General features: G+C 39.9%; 1 protein-coding gene and 1 long non-coding RNA gene across 2 annotated transcripts; one reads left to right on the forward strand and one right to left on the reverse strand.

Moving 5' to 3' along the window:
* Positions 1–5043: 5043 nt before the first annotated feature.
* Positions 5044–6290, reverse strand: LOC133723607 (uncharacterized). Its single transcript, XR_009853147.1, has 3 exons — positions 6030–6290; positions 5563–5753; positions 5044–5452 (listed from the first exon to the last, which is right to left on the reverse strand). It is a non-coding gene; the product is annotated as an uncharacterized LOC133723607 (long non-coding RNA).
* An 8692-nt stretch (positions 6291–14982) lies between these two features.
* Positions 14983–20098, forward strand: LOC133723172 ((-)-alpha-pinene synthase-like). Its single transcript, XM_062149995.1, has 8 exons — positions 14983–15117; positions 15326–15512; positions 16756–16845; positions 16955–17336; positions 17530–17748; positions 17857–17999; positions 18111–18346; positions 19805–20098. Exons 1-8 carry the CDS (start codon positions 14983–14985, stop codon positions 20096–20098), a joined length of 1686 nt encoding a protein of 561 aa, XP_062005979.1.
* The last annotated feature ends 1326 nt before the right edge of the window (positions 20099–21424 follow it).

The following is a 21424-nucleotide window of genomic DNA, read 5'->3' on the forward strand; positions in this document are numbered from 1 at the left end:
AGAATACTTAGTCAAGTACCTAATCACATACGGTCTCATCTCAATACATGAAATACAAAGCGATTAAAGTCTAAAACCCTGAAAGTAATGCCAATCTAGGCGAAACTTCATCTGAGACCACCCGAAGTCTCCAGAATACTTCTACAATTGATATGATAAAACTACAAGTCGATCGAACAGTCGGATCCTCACGGATCGAAAATCGAGCGAACCGAAAATGCTAAAAATCCTAACATGCATATACGATTTCCAAAAATTATGTATTATATATCAAAATGCTTGTATCGACGAGTAGATAATAATTGAAACCTGAAACCGCCCCTGATCAACATGGCCGGACACGCCGCCACAGGAGGCGGCAAGTGCACCACAAGCACCGCTGCCTGCCAAACTTAAAACTACGTTAATCCAACCATCCAAAATGGAGTTTACACTACAAGGATCAACTTTAATACCCGAGGTTTTGGCCGATTCGACCTAGATCGGCTAGAATCAATCCCACAATCTGAAATTCACTGTTCACCTCAAGTTTACTCTTCTCCGGTGCAAATCGTCCAAAACCACCACCATGGATCAAAAGATGAAGCTCCCACGAACCAAACAAGACCGGTTTGAAGCCCTGCCGTCGCCGAAGTTGAGATTTCTGGTCGGGTCCTAACATCACTGTCTTTCTCGGCTTCGACCCGCCTTCTGTGGTGGTCGTCGGAGGAAAAGGAAAGCTCGGAGACTACGGCTACGCAAGTCTGAGCTGTCCTGGGCCAGTGGCGTCGCCGGAGATGGCCGGAAAAAGAAGATGTAGTCGGGTCAGATCGGACGGAAAACTTTCAGACCCTAGGGTTTCCGAGGAGATAGAACGGAGAGAATGGTTTCCAATTTTGGAAACCCTCCAAAAATATCAAAATAATGAATTACTATTTTTGGAAACTTCTATTTATAGTAATTTATCAAAATAGTAGAAACTTCCGCTGACCATAACTTTCTCATACGAACTCTGATTTTCGTGTTCCATATATCTACGAACTCATATCGACGTGGTCTATAACTTTTCGTGAAGGAAGTTTTCGGAGAAACTGATACGCTAAAAACAAGCGCGCAATTTAACCCTGAAAAATGTCATCGTTAGTATATGGGTAAATAGGGATCGTTCTAACCGGGGATTGAGGGTACACCTGTAATTGCAAAAACAATTAATTAATTAGTAAAAGTAAAAAGTATTATTTACAAAAATAAAACAAAGAAAAGAAATATATACAAGTAAACACAAATAAGGGGGTCTTAGGAATATAAAATTAATAAATAAAATAAAGAAAACGTAAAAACATATATACAAGGGTGGAACGCAAGGAACAAAGATCAAAACCAATTCCATGTAATCAAATTCGATTCAAACCCTATAATTGTTCTTCCAAGTCATAAGAAAGAAGTTGATCATGTGAAACATTCGAAGCAAATGATTTCCCATATTTTACTTTCCTTTACTAATTAACCTAAGTGAAAGCACCTAGATCAATCCTATTAAACATGCAATCAAAGTCTAGAAAGCTAGCTAATCAAAACATGTTCAACGCAAGAAGCATAGAGAAAGGTTATCAACTTAAGTGCACAATCTAGTATGAATAAGTTCACCTATTTGCAATCCTCTTCAATGGAATTCGACCTTTGTCCAAAGCCTTTACTACTTGTGATTTAGGTTCACAAAACTATTAGGTGAATCGTTTGCCTAAATCTAGCACCAATTACATGCAAATCCTATAAGTGTCGACCCAAATAAGATAAACATATAAAAGTTTTCTGTAAAGCAAATTCAATCGAACAAACTCACATAAGCAACTTAGAATCACAATCATAGAATTTGAAAACTTTATTTAAACATAGAAATTGGGCTTAAACTTTGCCCTAAACGTTATTGTTAACTAGAAACAAGTTCATACGAAATCAAACAAGGAAACCAAAAAGGTTACAAGGAAAAGGAACGAATTACACCGTGAGTGGAGATGGAGATGGAGAGCTTGATGGTTGGATCTTGAATCTTGGAAGCAAGCCTTCAAGGTGGATGATGGAGGATATGATCTTCACGACTACTTCTTCTTCTTCCTCTCCTTGCTTGAAAACGCAGAACTTTGCAACTAGAGAATGGAGAAAATTTTTCTGAATGAAGAGGTGTTGTGGTGTGTTGGTGTAGAGAATGCTCCTATTTATAGGAGGATGGCAACTTAGTCTCCAAGTCTTCGAGATTGATCCACACAGCATTAACAAATCAAATAATGTCACGTCAGCTCTGCTATGTCATCCAACCAATCAAAAACCTCCAATTTAACACCTTGATTTAGGGAGATTATTTTTCAATTAATTGCATGATTATTTTCTTATTTTTCTCTTAATTTTCGGCCAAATTGCTCTTGAGTGAAAATAGGAATGAATCTGGACTTGTTTTGGACCTTTTCTCCCTTAAATCTCTCCATGGCTTTATCCTTAACATCCTCCCCTTGATTTTCTCTTGATTTTCACATTAAAATTGCAGATTTTATTCTCTAATTTCAGCCAACATATCTGGAGGGAATTAAGGAACGAATCTGGACTTGTTTTGAGCCTTTTCTTGTTGCACAATCCCTTGAAACTCTCCCTTGATATTCTCAACGTAATCTCCTTGATTCTCTCCTTGATTTTCACATTATCTCCATCATTTCCCATGCAAAAATCAGATTTAATCTCCCATAATATCTCCCACATCATCTTCAAGCCATGTGGTCTCCTAATGCCTTCAGGTTTCCTAGCCTCATCAAGATTCCTGCGTTGACTGGGATTCCTAGTCGGACCAGGAAAACTCCATTTCTTCATTTCAGCTCATTTCTGCATCCCTTCTGCCTTTAAGCTCATTTCTTCTCCATTTATTCGATGTACCTAGAAAATAGAAACTAAATTAAAAATGATTAAGTAAAGGAAATAACTAAGCAAAATATGGGGAAATAACTATTAAAACATCGCATTAAAATGCTCCTATCAGAAACCCAACGTATGAAAGTCAAACTTCCTACCCCCGTAAAACCGTGAAATTCGAATAATTATTCGTCCGAAAATAATTCAACTCCACCCCCGAGCCACGCAATTGTCCTAACAATCAATTTAAAAATCTCTAGAAAATCATCGGTAATTAATACAAATTTTCGGGGTATTACACGCAGAGTCGTCGATATGTAGCCGGAAACGGAACACCAAGTAGTTCCATACTATAGAATCAATGCCAATCAAATCCCAAAACATTAACACAAACCATATGAAATCCAACCACCTAGGGGATAAGATCCCTCAAAACAACATCATACTCTCTACCATCGAGACTCAAACCAAGAAAGTGTCGTGGCTACCGAAGGAGGACCGAGAATCAGAACCATGGAGAATGGGGGGTGATGAACCCACACGTGAGCACCCATACTCACCTAGGTAAGTGCCTTGCACTTTATCATCGCAACCACTCAAAATTAACCTTGTGGTATAAAAATATTTAATTTTCTCCTGTGGTTTGTGAAACTAATTAATATTGGTTTAAATGCTATTTTTTTGACAAAAACCCCTCATGTTGAAGGATAAAGTTGTCATTTCAATTTAAAATAGAAAAAGAAATTAAATTAAAGGGTTCTTGACCAAAAGCACCAAAATGAGGCAAAGTTATCTCATTTACCCCAGCAATAGATTTTTAATCCCACCTACACAATTTCACATCAAATGACCATTTTGCCCTAAGCCTAATTATTAAACTACAACATTGCCACTCCCTTTCCTCTCTCTCTCTCTCTCCTCTCTCCAGAAGACGCTCTCTCTCTCTCTCTTCACTCTCGCACTATGCCGGCAGCTCTCTCTCTTCCTCAGCACGACGTCGGCACTGCCGCGCCATGGAGGCTCCGGACTTGGAGGAAGAGATCGGAGCTTTCTCCGGTTGCGGCGAAGACACTCGACGGCAAGGCCCAGCCGCGATTCGAACTCCGATCGACAAGGCCCAGCTCCGATTCCGATCTGATTCTGATTCCGATCGACAAGGCCCAGCCCCAATTCCGAACCCAACACCTCCAATTCCGGTCAGCTTCACGATGGAGGCTCCAAGGTGGTGAGAAATCGGCGACATCGTGGTTCACGTCTCACGGTTGAACTGTTCGAAATCCGATTAGGTGCCCATATCAATTTCTAGCTTTTTTTTTTTTTTTTAAGTAACGGGACAGAAGGAAAGAAAAAAAAGTTTTGAATGTCTATTGCTCCCTAATAGACGTCTATTACCCTTCTATTGGAGGGCAATAGACGGCTATTGGAGGGCAATAGACGTTTTGAATTGATGTAATCTCCTTTTTTTTTTCTCTGTAATCAAAGTTTTATTTGTCTAAATTTAGGGAGATTAGTTCCCATTCTGGCAACTGAAAGTCCTATTGGGGGGCAATACATGGCTGATAGTCGTCTATTGGGGGGTAATACATGGCTGATAGTCGTCTATTGGGGGGCAATAGACTTCTATTGCCCCTCTATTAGGGGGCAATAGATGTCTATTGGGTGCAAAAAAACTTTCCGGTGAGATTTTCAGCAAATGTCGGTAGGTGGCAGCCGGTGACCGGAATCCTGCGGCCGGTGACCAGACTCCCGCGGCCGGTGACCGGGCTCCGGTGAAGTCTCCCATGGTTTCTCTCTCTTCCATTCTCTCTCTCTCTCTCTAAGTAACAAAGGGGTGAGGGTAAAATAGTATTAAAAAAATTAAAAAACAAAAAAAAAATCTTAATGGGGTATTAGGGAAGACCTCCTTAGAGTGTTTTGGGTAAGAGTTAATTAAAAAAAGGACTAAATTCAGTTTACCCCCTCCAACTTTAGGGTAAACATCAGTTTGGTCCCTAATCTTTTTTTTTAATCATGATGGTCATTGCACTTTTATTTTCCATCACACTCGTCCAAAATTTAAATTTTGATTGAAATGTGAAGTCAGATGCTAACTTGGCACCGACATGAGGGCCCACTTTTCAGACTTTCAACCCCTTAGAAGGGCATAATGGACATTTAACCCCAATCTCAAAATTAAAAATTAACAAATAATAAACCCAAATAATATAATCTCAAAAATTAAAATTAAAATTCTCTTCCTCCCTCTATTTCTCTCCCAGCTTCTCACCTCCCTTGGATCAGATCATCTGAGCTTCATCATAGACCAGAAGAAGAAGACCAAGCCAAAATACGACATGGCGTTCATTGAGCGTTGGCTGTTGCTAAAGCCCTTTGTGAATGGCGAACTCACTGTGTTTCTTCAAGGCTTGACCCTTTATGTTCCTTTCACTGCCATCTACTACTCCCCATTGTTATCTTCCCTTCGCCGAAGTCCCAGATTTCTGGGCTTCAACATTCTTGCCAAGGTCCCATCTTTTTCAACATTATTTTAGTTAGTTCATCATATATGCAAGGTAATTATGGAAAGAGAAAGCATCTGCAATGGTACACAGAAACTGAGAAAAGTCACACACACAGTACATATTCATGATTTCATTCACCAAAGACTGGTAGACATAGGGGTTGCATAGAGTCAAAGCTCCTTACCTAATTCATTTCAGTATCCCATTAGGCCAAATCCTAACAGCCTCTGTTATTGTTTTCATGCAAATCATAATCCATTTCACACAACCATCAAAGAGAGAGAAATATAAACAACATATTTCCTATCCCGTACTATTTTCCGATCTATTTCACCATCCTCCAGTTATAGCACATCCAAGAATGAACAATAACACCTAAACAATTAAGCACTGATATAAGGTTGATACATAATTTTTTTTTTTTTTTACTTGGATGATAATTGCAATTCTTTCAATCTTGTGAAATAATCTGCTTAAATAGAAATAGAAAGCAGCTATAGAAGCTAAGAAGAAAGAGTGAATCAGACTAGCTAGCAATAACTGTAAATCCTTACACACTGACCCAATTGAGAATTTCAACCCTAAAATAATCCCCAAATTTGAATAATCATCCAAAACAAGAAAACAGAAGAGTAGTGAGAAGATACTTACAATAGAAGAAGAATGAAGCTGTGAATTTGGCGATGAGAAAGGAAGGAGTGCCGGGTTCGCCAAATCTGCAATTTTTGCAATTACTAATTCCAGATCCTTTGTGGAGAGATGGGTTGTGGAGTTTGCAGATCGGGTTGGGGCGCCAGGGTTTTTGTGGTCTGTGTGGGAGGGAGAGTCGATGATGATGGCAGCGTAGGGGCGGCTGGAGGAGGGTGGTAGGTGGTTGAATCATCGTCGTCTTCTATATGAAACCAGAGAGAGAGAGAGGTGAAGTCTTCGAAGAAGAAGAATATGTGCAACAAGGGGCAGTTTTGACATTTCATCTAAACTAAGGGCCAAAGTCTGAAAAATGGGTCATCATGTCGGTGCCAAGTCAACATCTGACGTCACATTTCGAGCAAAATTTTAATTTTGGACAAGCGTGATGAAAAATGAAAGTGCAAGGATCATCATGATTAAAAAAAAATTCAGGGACCAAACTGATGTTTGCCCCAAAGTTGGAGGGGGCAAACTGAATTTAGTCCTTAAAAAAACTTAATGGGGTAAGTGGGAAAAAATCTCTAAAAATGGGGTAAATGGACAAAAACCCTAAATTAAATAGTATTTGAATAATGACACTAATTAAAAAAGGGTGCAGCTATTGCCACCCTACAAACCACTTTGTTCACCCTACATGCTCTTCTCACCCTACATATATTTTATAAGTTTCAAGTTTACTTTGTTCACCCATTTATAGTACCAAAAATACCATTTTCCTTACATGCTCTTCTCACCCTACATATATTTTTTTAGTTTCAAGTTTGCTTTGTTCACCCTACATGCTCCTCCGTTTTTTTAGAATGCAAGAAATCCTCATAATCAAGCTTAAAGGATCAACCTCCTCAGAGAGCTCGACAAAACCCATTATACAAGAAGCAAAGATGAGGGTCTTCCAACTCGATCTTAGGATATATGTTCTTCAAGAAATCAATATTCAAGTCCACTCAATTATGTGATAATGACCTGAAGAAGAATTCTAATAGGTATGTTGTATGCGTACGTATGTTTTCATATAGCAAGAGAATCCAACTTGAAGAAAAGAAAACAAAAACGTGATTACATCATTTTCAGGCTCCAAGTAGGTGTTTTCAGACTCCATTAGCATTAATATTTTTGAGGCATAGTTGTTAACATAACATGAGAACGATTGAAGATGATGAGTGCTAAAAAAGAAAGTGTTAGGGTTTAATGATGATTTAAACGATTAAGCTTCAAGTTTAAGTACATGTCCTATAGGGAATAAAAAAACAAATTGTAATTTTTAATAAGATACTATCCTTAATTGTAATTTTATTTTAGGGTATTTTGGTCTTTCAATAAATCAGAAAGTTGTAGGGTGAACAAAGTGGTTCGTAGGGTGGCAATAGCCAAACCTTTAAAAAATTGAAGGTTGTGGAATTCTGGTTTTTATTTATTTTTAATTTCATTTTTTATAAAACTTCTAATTTATTTTGTTTTCGTTTTATTTTTTTATTGAGATGACAAATTTATCCTTATAAAATTAGCTTTTGGACCAACTTTGATCAATTTCGCAAATCAAAAGGGTAAAATTAAACATTTCGAAACCACAAGGTTAATATTGAGTATCGCCCCAAATCACAGGGATCATTTCTAACTTTTACCCTTCGTTTAAAACCTATGGAGATTACATGGTGCAATCTGAGCCATTGATTTCAGTCACCGACTGATCTGGGCCGTGCATCATTCATTCTATTTGAAGTCTAAAAAATATCGAGACGAAATCACACAGTGTAGAAGAAGCCAAGTCTGTCTACCCGGTTCCTTGACCCGTACATAAACCCATAATGGTGACCCCGATTCCTCCTTTCAATTCCGGCGACCTCAGTTCGGCGGACCGATGACGTTGAAATCATCTTGGAGGTGTGCAGCAGGGCTTTGTCCCCTTTGGTTCAAACGGGCGAGCTGTGACGGCGGGCCGAGGCTCGAAAGTTTCGACTGTGCATGGCAATTTCCAGTCAGATTTTTCGACTTCGACCACGACTACTGGCGAGACTGGTAGCGGTAACTGCGTCTCGACGAGGTGAAGGGTTATATGGTGTCTCTATTTTGGATCCTCAACTTTGGAGAGAGAATCAAAACTTGGAAGCTTCGGAGTTCCCGGCGGGTTTTCTGCAATTTCCAGCGAATTTGGTCCCAATCAGTGATGACCAAGGTAAGAGGTTTGATGTACTCTTCGAGTTCTATACGATTATGCATGTGTTCATTTACGAGTTTTGGTTAAGTTTTGGAGGAATTTGTATTTTGGGTCTGGTGGCCACCAGTGAGGGAGAGATGAGTACATGTTGAGGCAGAGGCCAACATGTCTTGGCACCGATCGAGTCAAGCCCTCCATTCCCAAAATGCATATCAGACACCTGCAATATATATATATATATATATATCAGAGGCGGACGTCCGCACTGCCCCAAAAGTGCGGACGTCGATGCTTCTGCTCAGTTTAGGCTGCGACGGCGCGGCGGGACTTGCCGGACGGAGGCCAGGGGTCGATCTTGACCTTCTTCTTGCTGGTGGACTCGCCGGCTACCAGTGTGCAGTCGCTGCCCAAAACCTTGAAGTTTCAGGTGAGGTCGTTGCCCAGAACCTTCGACCTCGATCGCTGCCCAGAAGTAGTCTGGGATGCCTCTGGCCTCTGTCTGACAAAATTCGCGCCCCTGTCGGAGCCTGACTGCTGCAAAAGCATCGACGTCCTCACTTTTGGGGCAGTGCGGACGTCAGCCCTAGAACGGGCCTGTACACACACACACACACACGTTAAGTCATCAGAGCATAGGTCGGCTCTGTAAGTGAAGTGTAGGAGCTTTGAGTAGCTTCTTGAGTTGTAGTCTTTTGAGGAATGGGAACCTCTAGATTAGACTCTGGTGGAGTGGTCGAGGATGGTTTTCATGGAAAATCGTATCCTTTGTGCGGAGTAGTCGTTTGGTTGTTGGGGTCATGGCGTTTGACCTATGCTTGTATCTAAAGTCGGTACAAGTGTTTGATCGAGTGTAGTTGTGCCTTCCTAAGTTGGATTGGCAGAGGTATTAGGTGGAAGGTGCTTATTAGGGGATAGTCATCTTGTTTAATTGCGTGGTGTCTTAGTGGACATTTTTCAACATACTATTATGTGTTTAAGGTGACTCCGAGGTATCTATGCTGACCTTGTGTGTGGTTTGAGTTCTTGGTATGGTATTGAGAATGATTGTGGAATGCTGCTTCTCTGATTGTTGTTGTGGTAGAAATTTTCTGCAATTTGATTGTGTTCGTGGAATGCTTTGTGATGACCTATGTGTAGGTTAGCTGAGGCTAAACCTTACTGTAATTTTGGTTATGAAATGGTAGGAATTGATGAGTGATTATGCATGCCTTATTTTGATGGTGATTGAGACCTTGGTGTAGTTTTGATTGGTGAAACAAATCCATTGTGAGTTGGAATGGTTTCACTGTAACATTGTTTGCGTAGTGAAGTGCTTGTGTGGCAGCCTTTGTGGCAGTGCCAGTAGTGCTTTTGTAGCAGCTTTTATGGCAGTACTTGTAGAGCTTGTGTGGTAGTACTGGGTGGTGGTCTATGTGACAACGATTATGTGTGTAATGTTATGTGTTGATTTATGTGTGAGTATGGTCATTGTTGCGGTAGTAGAGGATCTATACCACTTTGATTGTAATTACAATGACAGGTTTCATTTTCAATTCTTGTAATGCTGGGGTTACATTATTGATGTAATGATGCAGATACTGTTGTGATAACAGGATTCTGGACTCTTGTGTAGTTTGTACATAGAGCCGTAGTTTTGTAGACTAAGGTCTGTTGGACCTGTTGTGTTTTCAGTAAAGGGTGGAGATTCGACGATTGGCTTTGCCTTATCTCCTTGTGTTCCTGTTGTGTGGAACATATTGATGTGACTATGATGAAGATAGAGACTATATTGGATCCAGTGTGTTTGATTGTGGTATTGTTGGAAAGGGTATTGATGCGGCCCTTGTGGATGATCGGCTTGTTTTTCCAGACGGGACAACTTAGCAACTTGGATCGAGGGATATTGACTTGCTCAATATCTGGTGGAGGCTTAATGACGAGAGCATTACTTACAGGATAGCGTGGACTGGATTTGAGAACGAGTTAGCCTTACCTGATTTTTGGGTAGTGTGCTTAAATTTCGGGACGAAATTTCTTTAAGGAGGGTAGAATGTAAGACCCCGGAAATTCGTTATTAATTCCTAAATGTTTCCTGGGATTAATAAAGTGTTCGTTTGTACGATTTCGTGGTTCGAGGGTGGAGTGAAATTATTTTCGGATGAATAATTATTCGAAGTACACGTTTTAGGGGGTTACGAAGTTTGACTTTTTATACGTTTAGATTCTGTGAGATCTTCCTTCACGGAAATTGTAGAGCGCGTCGATACAAGTCTGTGGACATGTGGAACGCGAAAATCGGAGTTCGTATGAAGAAGTTATCGCATTCGGAAAAAGTTTCCATTTTGGTTAAATAGGAAAAAAATCTGAAAAATCAGAAGTTTCCGAAATGGGAAACTTTTTCTCTCTCTTCGGTCCCGACCCCGGTTCACCCCCTCACCTTCGCCGGCCGATTTCTTCCTCCTCCGGCCACCTTTTGCTTCGATTCCAAAGGGAATCCTGCTCTCCTCAGTCTCCTCTACACGTCTGTGGTGGTGATTCGTCGTGGGAAGCACCGTAGACGACGCTACAAGGTCGAGAAGTTGCACGGTGGTGCTGCAAATCGCCTCAAATCGCCGGCCTTGGTTCTCCCAGCTCTGGCCACTATAGCTCGAGTTCTTTGAGGGCTTTTCTAGCCCAGAGGAAGTAGAAGCTATACCCAAGTAGGCTTGCAGCGATTTGATCTGTGGTGATCGAATTTTGGAGTTTTTGAAACTAGGGTTTTTCGAATCCTTCGGCTTGCGAGGTAATTTCCGGCCATATGGCTTCGAATTCTAACTTTGTGCTAGTTATGAAAGTTTCAATTGGAGTTGAGATGAAGAACTTTTGTGTTGGAAGTTTTGCCAAATTCCAACTTTGGGCCGGTGGCGGTGCCGCCACTGTGGTGGTGTTTTCCAGCGGTTTCCGGCCACCTCAGGGACAGTTTCTGTTCCTGATTTCGATCTATTCATCGATACGAGCATTTCGATATATAGTTTGTAATTTTTGGAGATCGTATGAGCATGTTAGGGTTTTAGGGTTTTCGATTCGTTTCGGTTTTCGATCCGTGAGGATTCGGTCGTTCGATCGACTTGTAGTTTTGATTTATTGATCGTAGAAGTGTTCCGAAGACGTTGGATGGTCTTGGATGAGGATCCGACTGTTGGATCGTCGTATAATTGTGTTTTGTGAATTGTGTGCTTTGTGTTGTATTGAGTGTGACCTTGATGTGATTAGGTGATTGACGGAATTGTGTGAGCGGAGTATGAATGATTTTGTGCTTGTCTTGGTTTTGTGTGAAGACGCATCAGGATTTGGAGGTGAGTAAATCTCATGTGGTTCATTTATGAACGGATTTATTTATTACTTGGAATTACTTGTTTAACTGTTAAATCATTTTCGAAACAAATTATTTGTTTTAAAATATATGAACTTGATCGACAACGGTTCATGGGTAAGTTAAAACAATGTTTTGATATATAATGATTTTCGAGAAGTATAATTTATAAAACTATAGTTGGTATTAGTGGTCATTCCTGCGTGAATGACTACGTATATATATATTTACGTGGAATATATATATTGATTGGCGTGTTATCGAGTGATGAGATGATTGGAATGGATTGATTGTTATTCAATCTTTTATTTCCGCACGTAAGATGTTGAATAATGAATTGTTGAACATGTGGTGAGAAAGCTACCCTGTATGTTACGAATTTTGGATTTAGGGTCGACGTAGTGACCGGTATGAGGGAATCGGATGCTCTAATCTTAGGCGGATGATGGGCTACGATTGGTTGAGGGAATCGGATGCTCTAATCTTAGACGGATGACGGGCTACGATTGGTTGAGTGTATCGGATGCCATAACCTTGGGCGGGTGACGGGCTACGATTGAGGCGAGTGTATCGGATGCCATAACCCTAGGCGGTGACTGGCTACGATTGAGGTAACGATGTCGAGTTTTGAAACGAGTCATGTTGTGAGATGATTTATTTGGAGTTGATGGGTGATCATTGACTTTGGTGTTGATGGGTGATCATCGACTCTAGTGTGAGTTGTTGACCTGTGTGGTGATCTGTGTGATGACCTGTGTGGTGATCTGTGTGATGACCTATGTGGTGATTTGTGTGATGACCTGTGTGGTGATTAGCGTTATTAATTGATGTTTTTAATAAATGTTTCTATTTATTTCTATTATTGAATTGTTTGTTTTCTTGGTAATCTCCTGAACTAAATTCTATGCAGGGATTACTATGATTTTTATTATTTGTTTTATTGTAATCTCCTGAACTAAGTTATAAGCAGGGATTACTGTCTTTTGTATTGTTTGTTTTTAATGTGATCTCCTGAACTAAATTATATGCAAGGATTACCGCTTTTTGAATTGTTTGTTTTAATGTAAATTCCTGAACTAAGTTATATGCAGGGATTACTATGATTTCTATTGTTTGTTTTTAATGTGATCTCCTGAACTAAGTTTCCATGCAGGGATTACTGATTTTACTTAATTCAATTGTAAGTGCGGTTGTGGTTTGAGACTTGTAGTGAGTTGTGAATGAGTTGTGAGGTCATCGTTTTGACAAATGCTTTATGTTGAGGGGAAGTGAATGTGATTTGTCGTTGAGATGATATGATATGATATGAACTTGATGTTTGGTTGTGTTTTCTGAAATTAAATATTGTTGCTTTAATTCTTCTCTCGAGTTGAGAAATTATAAGCATGCGTGACGTGAGTCACTTTATTTGAGTTTACTCATACGGGCTTAAAAAGCTTACCGGGTTTGTTTTGATCAATCCCGGTGCACTATTCTATGGTGTAGGGGTTTTTGTGCAGGTTAGAATATCGATTAATCGTCGTCGAAGCTGAGTTGTACGTTGGGTAGCGTGGACGTCGAATGGTACTCTTAGTTTTAAGTCTTCCGTTGTGTAGTGAGTTGTGGTGGGTGTGTTTACTTATTGAATTGTCATTCAGTTTGATTTGTAAACTATCTGTAATGTAATATGTGACTCTAAAGAGTGAGTCGGTATTTACATTGTGAGCTCAGTTTGTTTGTTGCTTAGTTTAAATGAAAAAATTTCTATGTGTGTTTTCTTGTGTTTGTTCTCGCGTTTCGGATTTGAATTTTCTTTATTCAAAATTCGGGGCGTGACAGTCCTCCTCCCCATACATACATACATACATGCATATACCTAGAGAATCTTGAAAGTCCCATCAAAGCGGAAGTGAAGAGGGAGATTTGGGCTGTTCTTCTTGAGGGTTACTCGTGCATAAATAGCCCATGAGCAATTTCTTAGCGATTTGGGTGTGGAAGAAGTAGAGAAGGTCAGATAGAAGAAAGAGTCAAAGGGGGGTTCTAATTTGCAGCTGAGGACGACGAGTCTTCAATCTTACCACTCCCCGTCTACCTACTTTTACCCAATCAACCTACCTCCATCATTTGATTTTTTATTTTTTTTTACCTTGCACTTGTTTCCAAGGAAACGGTAAAGGTTATAATGGACTAACGGCAGGTTCAGAACCCTAAATGACATGTTCAAAACCCTAAATGAAAGGAGTGGCTGTCGTTCTGCCACGTCACCGGGTGAGCACTACCTTGGTGGATGGCAGAATTTTCCGTCTTTGCTTTCTTGGTTTAATTCTAAGGCCTCATTTCGTTCGCGGAATGGAAAGGTTGGGAAGGGAAACTTTATTATTTCCTGTGTTTGGCACACCCAAGGAAATTAACAACTTTCCTGCATAAAGAGAAAATAAAGGAGAAAATAGATCCACCCATACCCCATGGGATTTATTTTGCCCTCATACTTTCCCTTCATTAATTGCATATTAATTGCATACTCTAATGGTTGTTATTACCAAATTATTCAAGACACTTTTGAATCTTGAATTGTTTATGTTTTGATAATAAAGATATTATTGAAAAATTGATGTTACCTACTTTTCTATTCATGCACAAACTAAACATCGAAAAGGAAAGTAAAATACATTTTCCGATTACTTTTCCGGCGCTTCTAAACATTAGTAGAGAAACTAGTGAGAAATTTACTTTCCTATGCTCATGGGAAAAACCAAATAACCAAATTTATTTTCCGGCGACCAAACGAGGGCTAAATACTTCCTTTCATACATTAATTTTGATTTTTACGTGCAATGATTGAGTTGTCCAATGAAAGCATAGGATTCTCTTCCCGATACTGGAAAAATAATGTCACGGTGTTGGGGTAGGAGACTGGGTTTGTGTCAGGCTGTAGGCAAGATTACTCTGCCCGGTCTGGTTGTTACCCACTGAGCTCACAACTAAGATTATAGGCCGCTCAAAAAGTGTTCACAAATATAATTTCGATGCCTCTACAATGTATATATATATACACGGAGGCGTTCCAAAGAGGATGTCCGCACTTTCGTTCCAAAGAGGATGTCCGGACAGCGCTGCAGCAGCTCGGCTAGGGGCGCGACGAAGCGGCGGGGCTTGCCGAACGGAGGCCAGGGGTCGGACGGACCGGTCTGTGGCCAGTGGAGTCGCCGGCGACGTGGTTGCAGGGCTGCCCAGAAACCTGCAGCAACGACCTCCTCCAACCTCGATGGCTGCCCCGAAGCTGTCTGGGATGGTTCCGGCGTCCGTCCGGCAAGCCCCGCCGCCCCGTCACCGCCTGAAAGCTGCTGCAGCAGCGCCGTCCGCACTTTAGCGAAAGTGCGGACGTCCTCTTTGGAACCCGCCTGTATATATATATATATATGAGAGACTAGGACTACCACCACACAATCATGTCGTCTATGCCAATTATTTCTGCATCATTTCAAGTACCGCAAGTTGCAAAGCCTGAAATTGTTCGCCGGACGGCAAATTTTCCACCAAGCATATGGGGAGATCGCTTCATCAACTATGATTCCCAACACACTGTAAAACTCAATATTACTCCAGCACATTAATAATAGGGCTCTGGTTTTCACACTCTAGTTTCCATCATTTCATATTTATAATTTGCCCTGTTCAGTGTATTGAAAAATCAATGTGAAGAAGTCACTTCCCTTCAATTCCACATGTTTACTTTTCCCAAAATTCGATCGATTTACATGGTTTTGACTCATTTAATTGTTTTTGTAGCAGAAGACTGATGCCATTTGGCAGCAACAGGTTGAAAAGCTGAAAACAGTAGTGAAGAGGGAAGTTTTTACTAATGAAGGTGATTTTTCACATCGACTGAAGTTCATTGATGCAATACAACGACTTGGCGTGGCATACCAATTTGAACATGAAATAGAAGAATCACTACAACATATCCATGCTAAATATCGTGATCACACTACCACAAAGCTGACCAAACCACACCATTGTGAATGGTGTGGATTGAAGCTATAGACACTGATGATTGGTGCGGAATAGCAATAGCCACCACCATAGACACTAATTAAGGAGGGTAGCCTTTGCTGGCGTGACAAACACTCAAAAAGAAACTATCATTTTTTTGGTGACTTTCAAACTGTGGGCCCCATCATCATAAAACACACTATCTAACAATGGTGATTGCAATATTTCAAATTTAAAAAAAAAATTAAAATTAATATACAAACTGAATAATTGTTATCAAATCACTTTTGTGAAAGAAAAAAAAATTAGCAGCCTTAATTCTAGGCATGATATCTGCAACTTCCACTTCTCCTCCATGGATGACTACATAAACAAGCCACATAAACACAGATCACATCTGCAATTCATAGATCATAGTCACGACTGCAAGTGATATTCTCCAAGACTGAAAAAGATCAGAAAAATATGTTAATTTCAACCTGCCCAAAGGATCGCCATCTAGAATATCAGTTCCAACATTGTAGACTATCAACTCAGGAGCAACAAACTGTACCCAGCAACCACAAGTAAACTAGTTCATGAACTTAGTTACTTAGTTGGAATCCAATCCCCAGTAGGTACCAAAATATTCAGGTCATGACAAAGAAAGAAACGTGTGTTTGACTAAGCTAGCTATAATGGTACGCAAACAAAACTGGTGGATATAATATTGATCATTCAAGGAATGAATAAGCCACATATCAGAAGCCAATTCTATAGTAATAAACAAACAACAAACAAAGAAAATGAAAGTTAAACTAAGACATTACTCTGTGAATTGCTTCCAAACCCCAAAAACAAAAACCACCAAACATAGAAACTTACAAATTGGTTTAGGGAATGATGAAGTCAGCCTGTTTGTATGGATTACACTCTAGCATTAGCTTCCAAACTCCCCAAAAGCACCTGAGCAGTGACCTATCATAGACTGGAACATACAAGAAACATCATCAGCAAATCCACACATACTGAAAGATAGAGAAAGAGCAAGGGATATTACAATTTAGTGCAATACATTTTGGAATACTAATTCAAACTATATCTATCAACATGAAAATCACCCACACCGTCTTGTGAAACAAGCACATGTTTATGTCTATGTTTCTCAGTTATAATTGCTAGTTATGAATGTACAACTCACATTCGATAATTTCTTTAGTTACCAATATAGACTGCACAACTAAATAAAGATCATGATCAGTACCGTGATGACAACCATCTTTACAATGCTGCGCTATGTTTTCAGCTTTTAAGGCAACATGGATATCATATTTCATCTGGTACGTAATTCTGTTATTGAAATTTATGTCTGTGCAGGCCTGCAAAAGCTGTTGTTTTTATTCTTATATATGCTGATCAATGGCATGCATTTTTGGAGAAAAAATACAGATATCTTCAACAAGTTCAAAGATTCAAATGGTAGCTTCAAAAAATGCTTAATTGCTGACCCCTGTGGTATGCTAAGCCTCTATGAGGCGACACATCTTAGGGTTAATGAAGAAGATATACTTGAAGAGGCTCTTCTGTTCACCACCGCTCAACTCGAGTCTGTGCTTAATAACAATGTAAGCTATCCAGCACTACTGACTGAACAAATAACTGAAGCTTTGAAGAGACCTCTTCGAAAAAGTCTAGAGAGATTATGTGCCAAGTGTTACATGTCAGTCTACCAAGATGAAGCCTCACACAGTGAATCTTTGTTGAAACTTGCAAAGTTGGATTTCAATCTTGTGCAATCTTTACACCAAAAGGAGCTCTGTGATGTTACAAGGTACATACATACATATATACATATATACATACATATATACATATATATATATATATATATATATATATATATATATATATATATATAATTAGGCTCATAATAATTAAGTGCTCTGGTCTTTGTTGTCAATTTTTCAAGTGGAATTAGGAGGTCGGTTTATCAATTTATTGAACTAATTAATATCGTTTATTAGGTGGTGGAGAAAACTAGACTTCGAAAAGAAACTGCCATTTGCAAGAGATAGGGTGGTGGAGTTGTTCTTTTGGATAGTAGGAGTATATTTTGAACCTCAATACTCTACTGGCAGAATTATTATGACAAAAGTGGCTGTTCTTCTCATAGTTTTGGATGATATCTACGATGCATATGGTACATTTGAAGAACTCGTGATTTTTACCAAAGCAATTGACAGGTTTAAAGTGATATATCGTTAGTTACTTTGCTAATTAATTTTTTTTCCAAGACTCCTACTATATATATAAATATGCTTAAGATTATCGTATATATGAATATATTTCAGGTGGGATCTCAAATGCATAGATGAATTCCCGGATTATATGAAAATATTCTATTATGAACTTTTGAATCTTTTCAATGAAATTGACGAGGTGATATCAAAGGAAGGAAGATCACACCGAGTTTCATATGCAATACAAGCTATACGTAATACACTAATGAAATTAACTAATTTTTATATTTAGTTCACTAGTTTAATATGCATGTGTGTGTGTGTGTATTTATTTAGTTATCTATATGCTCAGATGAAAAATCAAGCCCGATCGTATTTCAACGAGGCTCAATGGTTACACGAAGGACGCATTCCGAGCATGGAAGAGTATATGCGCGTTGCAACCGTTTCGATCAGTTACACCTTTCTAACGACCATTTCATTACTTGGCATGGAAGATATTGTAACCAAGGAGGCATTTGAGTGGTTGATGAATGACCCTAAAATTCTTAGAGCTTCCAATACCATTTTTAGGCTCATGGATGACATTGTTTCCACCAAGGTACATACATATAACACAACAGATTTGTTAGCTTAATATATGTTTGTTTTAATTTAGGCTTATAATTACCTAGTTTAATTAGAGTGTTGGTGCCAATTTCGGCATCAACGAGTCAACGGAAGTTCCGTTGAAATCCAAGTGTAAAGTGGTGGGGTTGTTTTCTTCAAGTGGGCCTATCTTTTCCTTCGATTAGTTTGACTACGTGAGTAGCCCTGGTCGTCCACTTGTGACTGAAGGTATGCCCTAGTGGTCCTGTGCCTAGCCTTGGTCGTTCACCTCTTGTGACTGAAGGTATGGCCTCGGGCTTCCTTCACCTGATGCTGGGCCTCCAAGCTACCTTGTTTGGTGAAACTGATAGTCTCGTCTCGGACTTCCTTCACCTGATGTTGGGTTTCCAAGCTCCTTTCTTGGGTGGAACTGATGGCCTCACGTCGGGCTTCCTCCACCTGATGTTGGGCTTCCAAGCTCCTTGTTGGGTGAAACTGATAGTCTCGTCTCGGACTTCCTTCACCAGATGTTGGGCTTCCAAGCTCCTTTCTTGGGTGGAACTGATGGCCTCACGTCGGGCTTCCTCCACCTCGAGTTGGCGGAGCTCTATGGAAAGGACTATGCATTTTGGCATAGCTTTCGGAGAGAAGAGAAAGTGAAGTCCCCCCCCCCCCCCCCCCCCCTCAGCCTTGTGAAGGCTGGGTATTTATAGGAGAAGAGAGTTGACGTGGAAAGGGAAAGGCATGGCTCAATCCCATAAAATCGGGGTGTCAGCCTCCCACTCTCTGCCTACTGACACTCCGGGATGGGCTGACAGAGTTGGTACGTGACAGATGTCACCACCATGTGGTCCGATATGGTTGGTGAAGGGTCAGGGACAGGTGTCGCCTATCCAAACTTCCCTTTTTCCTGGAATTACTCTTAGGCCATGCCTTATGTCGGAACTTGACACGTGGCATGGTTGGTGAGATTTTGCTTTGATTGGTGCTCCATGTCTCATCATGACGATTACATGTGCGTGAGCTTGGAGGTCGAGGTTTTAGCCTTGGAGCTCGTGGTCATGATCCTTAGAGGTCGAGGCTTCTAAGCTTGGGGGTCTAACTCTTGGTCTTGGGGGTTGAGACTCTTGGTTCCTTTGGACTGTGTTATTCTAGTAGTGAGGTCGTGATATGCTTTTGCCTTGCCATCCAAGATGGTGAGTCAATCACATGGTGACCGTCCAAGACTTAAGAGGTGGAGATCCAAGGTTGAAGACTTGGAGTACCAAAGTGAGGCATCTCACTAGTCATGATTATTTCCATCTTAGGGTAATCTTTTCTTTCTCGATGAAAGGTTTAAGTGCGTCGAAAGGTCAGAGTCCTACGTGGACTCTTTGACATTTCAACGCGTACCACGTGGAATGGTTTGAAAAGTCAAAAGTATTTGTCGAACCAAATTATGACATCAACATAGAGTATTTTACTTCTGCAGTTTGAGAAAGTGAGAGGACATGCACCTTCTAGCATTGATTGCTACATGAAGCAATATGGAGTTTCAGAGCAAGAGACCGTTGACGTATTCAACAAAAAAGTTGCAGATTTGTGGAAGGATATAAATGAGGAGTTTCTTAGACCAACAGTTATGCCAACGCCGGTTCTTGTGCGTGTTCTCAATTTAACAAGAGTAACTGATCTCCTTTACAAAGGGGAAGATGGTTTCACACGGGTTGGGAAGATGACCAAAGATTGTGTTGCCGCGCTCCTTGTCGATCCAGTGCCACTGTGATTGATTGAGTTGCTTTTCACTAATTCGTCTTTTTATATGTACGTACGTACTCTCTCTTTAATTGATCAATAAGCTGCTTCTTCATGTTGATCGAGGGTGTTGTTGGCCGGTGATGCCAAGTTTGGTTGAAATACATGGTATCTACATATTCATGGTTTCTATCCAAGTCTACAGGTGCAAAATCAAAAATCAAAAACTTCCTCGTTTGGTTCACGGAAAGGAAAGTAATTCCTTTGTATTTCCCATAGGAAGGGAAATGAAATTTCCCAACAACTTTCCATTCCGATGTTTGCTAACGTAAGGAAAGTTATCAGGAAAGTCGTTAAAAATTTGTCAATAATATAATAAAATAATATGTTGTGAGTAATAAATGCAAGAAAAGAAGAGGGGAAAGCGATTCCTTTGAGATTTGGAATGAACCACTTTCCCCCTTATTTTCCCTTCCTTTAGGAAACAATTTCCTTTCCTTTTGCATCCCAAACGCAGGAAAGGAACAAGGTTCCTTTCCTGATGCTTCCTTTCCGCGAACCAAACGTGGCAATTTACATAACTTTACAAAAACTCATTTTAGAGGAGCTGCAAGAGTAGTCCTTGAATGAGGAGTAACTTGATCATACATCCATGATGCACTTTTAACATTGAACTTACCGAAGAAGATGGTCCCCAAATGAACTCGTCAGAACAGGATTTTTCAAAACATTTTTAAAGATTAATGGTTTCTAACAATCCAAATACTATAACTGGTACAAAGAATAATGGATAAAGTTTCTTTAAAAGCTATATTATTATCTGAAGCAATTAAATCTAACCAATCAATGAAAGAATGAGGTCAAGAGTGCATCCATCTAAGGGAAAGCTGTACTCCAGACTTGGTTAGCATGAGAACAAGTCATACAAAAGATGATCAATTGTTTCCAAGTCATTATGACAGATTGGGCAGGATCTATCAATAGCAGCATTTGGATAAACTTGATTTCGTTCGAATTCTCATTCTTATAAGTTGCCAGCTGAAAACTTTAATTTTTGGTGGAATAGAAAGCTTCCATATTTTTGTAAGTAATTTAGACCGAGCAATAGTTCACTGAAAACTTACCATTTCCAGCTGAAAACTTTAATTTTTGGTGGAATGAGCAATAGTTTTTTACGCTAATAAATCCGTAGCTGATTTCACTGAAAACTTACCATTTCCAGCAGGACCCCAAACAAACTCATTTTTAAGATTCTGGAAAGAAATTGGGATGGCTAATATGTTTAGACCACTTCCATAGGAAAAACTTGTGCTAGCTTATCAGAATTCCAGAATTATTTGAAATATAATCATGCACT

Source organism: Rosa rugosa, chromosome 7, assembly GCF_958449725.1.
Source record: "Rosa rugosa chromosome 7, drRosRugo1.1, whole genome shotgun sequence".
In the NCBI taxonomy this organism is placed as follows: Eukaryota; Viridiplantae; Streptophyta; class Magnoliopsida; order Rosales; family Rosaceae; genus Rosa; species Rosa rugosa.